General features: G+C 35.3%; 1 protein-coding gene across 2 annotated transcripts in view; it reads right to left on the bottom strand.

The window, feature by feature from the left end:
* Nucleotides 1-3113: 3113 nt before the first annotated feature.
* The window catches only part of LOC119840007 (THAP domain-containing protein 11), a 7256-nt gene continuing 4705 nt past the window's right edge, over nt 3114-5664 (bottom strand). The window contains exons 1-2 of one of the 2 annotated variants that reach the window (XM_038366492.1): nt 4254-4984; nt 3114-3549 (exon numbers count right to left, since the gene is read on the bottom strand). In XM_038366492.1, the coding sequence (XP_038222420.1) occupies nt 3147-3549; nt 4254-4345 (495 nt within the window). In that variant the 5' untranslated portion in view covers nt 4346-4984 and the 3' untranslated portion in view covers nt 3114-3146. Of the gene's footprint in view, nt 3550-4253; nt 4985-5664 lie in introns of those variants that run through there. The other variant, XM_038366493.1, reaches the window with a different exon arrangement.

Genomic DNA, 5664 nt, shown 5'->3' with positions numbered 1-5664 from the left:
GTTAGAAGGCGTGACACCTGTCCTGCTTCTGATCGCCGCAAGACATCGGCTTTCTGTTCCATCGGACTAAGGAAAATTAAGAATATAAGTAAGTGATTACTTGAGTATGTTGTGAGCGAAATGTTGTTAGGGGCTGTTTTAATACGATCGTAGTTGTGTGTGTCTAAGTAAATAGTTTTGTTTCGTTTAATGAAATAGTAGCATGAGAATTGAAGTCCCGTATCCGTTTCCTCACCCTTCCTTATCCATTCCTTAATTCTCGTCGTCAAGCCTTTTCTTATCCCATTACCCAATCAATAACAAGACAATCCATAATCTAATATATGCATCATTTCAAAAAAAATGTATAGACAATATATCATTTGTTTTTCTCCTTTGTTGATTTTTGTATTCTGTTGCCGCAATTATAATACTATTTCTGTTTACCATAATATTCCGAAAAGTTTGAGGCGCCGGATAACATGAAACTCCTTAATATTTCTTTGTTTATTCAATAAGCATTAATGTATTTCGGAAGCGTCTCCTTCAACCGACTTGAATAAGAATTAGTGTCGTGTTTGCAGCTCGCAAACTCGTTTCCATGCATGATGCAAACTGTGTTTCTTATTTATTACACATTACCCCAACTAGCATTGTCTAATATGAACGTATTGTATAAATTATTAGTTGTTTTTTTGCCAATTTACCCTTCATTGAGAATTCTTTGTGAACGACATTTTTCTATTTGCAATATATGTAAATTGTATTCAAATATTAGCTGCTATAAGCAGTCAGTAAACAGAGGAAGTTACGTTAGAATTGGTCTTACACCAGAACAAACCAAGTCACAATTACTTGACAAATCCACCAAATACTTAAAAAATCGCATTTCGGACCTAATAAACGTATATTACGTTTATTAGGTTCATTCTATATTTTGTGCATCTTATTTACATTTTTATATTGTCATCAAATCAATACACAACAATAAAAATTAATAATCGTATAAATAATAAAGAGCCTTCGACCAAAATTTCCTCAAGCCACAGCTTAAAGTTGATACGCATGTGGGAGTTTTAAAACAATTTTGGACCAACTTTACGATTATTTTCCATCGATAAAATTTAAGGAATTGTGTTTTTGACATGAGGATTGCATACTGTGAATCCTCAACTTTACCGTGCATTTTTTACAAAGTGAAATAATATCGTATTGTAGGTACAATGGAAAAAAGCACTTCGACGCCGCCTGACAACCCATGCGCACTAAAAGCAATAATTTAAGGATTACATACTCTTCCTTAATTAATAAAACACCTTATGGTCAGGCACCTTGACCATTGTTGAAAATTTTAAATATATTCATTTCCTCAACACAAAGATCAAAGGCCATATTCTGTTATTATATTTTATTCGCAAATCGTTTTTAACAGGTCCTGTCTTCTATAGGTTTATCTTTTTCTATAATGAAAAATTTAACGATTTAAAACAATAGACATGGTGGTAAAGCCCGGTTTTTGTTGAGGTATAGGTGTGTACATCTTCAATTAAATTTTCTTTAACTCCCGAATTTAATAATTCGAAAGCAAAAATTATATTTTGAGACGAGTCTAACAGAAGTTATAACAGATGCTGCAAAATATGTCTATTTAATTACCACATATGGTTTCAAATTGATTATCGCTATAGGTTACACAACATAGATTGAAACGCGTAATAATCCTGTTACAACACTCATTTCCAAATGTAAGGAAGTCAGGGAAATTCACATAAGAACACTTCTCATTTAGCTTTTTGATTTGTAGCGAGAAATTGGTGATTAACCCGTACATTAGGTAAAAACAAAATAATTCAAGCAAAACCTTTTATAAGTAAAAAATATGTAATTTCCGCAAAGCTCCATAAGTTCAAAGGGTCACAGATATCGGAATGAGCCAAATTACGTTACTCCACGTTACCTTACCTTACTTTAGTACGCTAGGGTTGTCACTCATGTAAAACATAATTTTATAATACTCAGTTAAGTGAAACATACGGTATATGTTACCTTTATAATTATTTAAATAACATGTCGCACTATTTATCGTATTGAAATGTTATTCAGATAATTATTTACAACGAATTTAGAAGAGAATATTTTTTTCACTTTATCTTTTAATTTACAAATTATGATGAAACATTTTAATCACATACATTATATCACAACTCATCATTTGCTGTATTAATTTTCAAGAATAAAACAGTCATATGACAGCCCTATTGTGTACACATAAAGTTCAAAGCAATTTTATTTATGTAATGGTTTCGCCCTGATACTCTGTTCTCCTCGCATGAATTTTCTAACATAAAAGAATTATTAATAATAATAAAAATTTTTATGAAAACGTTTTTACTGCGAAATTACGTTTGAACCAGTTATTATATGTTGATTAAGTATTAAATACAATTTAAATAATAGTATCCATGTTTTTGTATACTGCAAAGTATCATTTTTATCAATGAGCTTCAAAATCTGTAGGTACTACACTTATTAGAAAATTATTCTAGATCTAAAATTCATAAAATCTTATTTACTACAAATTTTTTATTTATTTAGTTTCTATTGTTTCACTGCTCGATAAGATATTCCATAATAAGAGTTATTATAGTTTTAGTCGCTTTCCCTAAAATTAACATTTGGCTTACGTCCGTGCTCTGTATCCTGAATGTAGATAATGTATCATGTAACATAGAAATTATTATAAGCGACTATAATTCTCATTAGCAACGAATATTAGTTGCGATTATAGTTAGTATTATTCATTAGAGGTTCTGCGGCCATGTTGATGCTTTCATATTGATTTGTTGTTACGCGGCTACTCGTTAAAAAATATAGACTAGCTTTCCGAATGGGTTCGCTCGCTTGCGAGTTGTGACGAAGTAGATTATGTAGACCTTCTCCGTACAAGATTTCATTCTCTTATTTAAACTCGAAACGAATTTATTAACTAGGGAAAGCTAAGTCCTTGGTAGGTTATGTTTATAATTTTGCTCTGGTTCCATGGATCCATGTAATCTACCGAAAAAAAAACTAAAGCAGTATTCATCAATAATCATATATTTTAAAACATCATAACATACAATAATTAAGCTCAATTTTGATCCTAAATAATAAACATTTTCAAACAATTAACCGTGTTTCTGTTCCGACAAATAAATGTGAGACTTGACGAAGGCGCCCAAGCTGCGCGGCAGGAACACATCACAGGCCTTCACGAACTGGTTGACCGTCATCCCTTGCGCTTCTTTGCCAAAATAATTGTTCCTGCGATCGATTATTTCATCCGTTTGCACGCCCTGGCTGGTCAGGATGTGTAAAGCCATATGAGCATCAGGATTGTCAGTTTGCGTAGAGACGGTTCTAGTGGCCAACGCAGGAAGGTTCAGGGTTGGCACTGCAGACTTCTTGAGCAGTAGTTTGCCGTACATGCGATGCTCGAAGTGCAAGCTGCAGACGTGCATGTTTTTGAGCTGGTCAATGTCTTTGCCGATCAGGTCGGGTCGCTTGCACGCCAGCACCCAGAGGTGCGTCCTGAAAAAGAAGGTGCCTGTGACGCCAATGGATCTTGTAGCGAAATATTGGTTGAACAATTGTTAAGCATCGAGAATCATCCATTAATTTTCACAGAATTCTTCAAGTGCAGAATATTTTGTTTAAGAATCATTGCCGCGTGGTATACAGACACATAAACTTCCTACTAGAATATAATAGTATTATACTATACATAATAACATAGAAGACGCTTCCAATTTAATAATAGTTAGTTAAAGCCAAACGCAGATGACAGAAGAAAATGATGTGATATAACATTGGCTGTAACATCGGCGACAATAGATAAATTAGTCTTTTAAAGATATTTCTCCTACCGATACTTTACGGTAAATGATTGAACTGTCTTTGTTTTCAAACTCTGGTAGATCTATTCATAAAATATTATGAATTAATTCATCATATCAGGGTTGTGAGAAGTTATAAGTACTGCTTAAATCAACGTTAGCTGTGTTATTATTGGGATTTAACATCACTCGTTTTTCTATTTAGTATTTATTTAATTAATTATACATTTTAATTGCTTATATATTCCACGCCAATAAGTGCTGACCTGACCATAAATTTATTTCAGAATAAATAAAGATAATAAATTTATCAACTTGTCTTATTAAATAGCCCCGATTAGTTCTCATTAAAATAGGTAAAATAATAAGATATTTGCATGAAACAAGTTAAATTTTGACCTTTCATCTCGCGGGAACTGGTGAAATCTCAGGCCCTTGTGTCTATGGGATGATGAGTTGCATTGAAACACGGCGCAACTTGTGTTCACCATTGTATGAGCAAAGCAGAGTGTTCCACGAGTGAAGCGGTGAACCAAACCACGTGTTGAATGCGGATCTCAACGTGCCAAGCGAATTCCACCCCTATGTCCTACACTTGAGAGTATCCACGCGGAATCTCCGATGAATAATTTGCAGAAAACGTTACTAAAGCGCTGTGACCAATTTGTGCATTACGAGCACATGCATAACCAGTCGCCAAGCTAAGTTGTGGCTGTGAAGTGGGCTGTCACGTGAAACACGCACTTTAAATTGTCACATCACACGACCCGCTTAGCTCGCCCCAGCTACGTGTTGAATGCATAGCAACCTCTTATTTCACGCAAAACTCGCCCTTATTCCTTCGGTACTTATACGAAGCAAGCGGTACAGTTTGTCACCCAAGATCTATACGTGTGTAGGCCTACACTTTAGTGGCACGCTATGTCGCGTAAAAATGCATGCCGTCCCGCTCAGTGGCGAGCTGTCCCGCTGTATCTATAGCGACCGGAGCGAGGTGTCACGCAACGACCGATACTGTCACGTCGTAGATACGTAGCACGGCGGTATTGCACAGAAAGCGGTTGTCACGTTCACTATGCTATTTATGTGTCACGTTAGATAATGCGAGTCACGTCACTGGCAGCTCCCGGCCGACTGAGCATCTACCCGGGCAGCCCCCCGACCCCCGCTGCACAACCCCGGCCCACTCGATGCATCGCTATCAACTTCAAAACACGTATGATAAATAAGTTATGAAAATTTCCAATCCGTTTATATCGATTTGTTCCCCCTTTCCGGGAACTGGGCTGTGTGCGGTGGAAAACGGCGAAGTGCGCGCCGGCCTAGGGACGGTGAACGGTTCCGCAGTTGGAATATGTGATCAAATTTTTAATAAATCGTATATATATCAAGATTTCAATTCAAGTTGGAGCATTTTGCATTGAAATCTTTACTATTAATATACATTACATTTGGAAGTGTTATGGTTTAAAAATAAGAAACCGCACATTGTTAAAAATTAAAATTAATAAAAAATTGGCAGGTTATTTTTTATAAATTGCAAAGACTAGTATTACTAAGAATGTAGGTATGTATGGATGTATGTTTATTATCCTTTTGGCGCGAAAACAATTGATCGGATATTAATACCTGGCAGTTTTGTATCTTATTAGTTTTGTACCAGAGATTCGTCCACGAGTACACGCCTCAAGTAATAAGGAATCATATTAAAAGAGAAGTTACATAGAGGATCTCATGGGTATCTTGCTGTAAATAACATTTATTTATTTTTTTACTACGGAGCATTATTGACACGTAACTACCTCAAATA

This window comes from Zerene cesonia, chromosome 5 (genome assembly GCF_012273895.1).
Source record: "Zerene cesonia ecotype Mississippi chromosome 5, Zerene_cesonia_1.1, whole genome shotgun sequence".
In the NCBI taxonomy this organism is placed as follows: Eukaryota; Metazoa; Arthropoda; class Insecta; order Lepidoptera; family Pieridae; genus Zerene; species Zerene cesonia.
The sequence above is the reverse complement of the archived record's forward strand: the minus strand, read 5'-3'. Positions and strand labels throughout refer to the sequence as shown.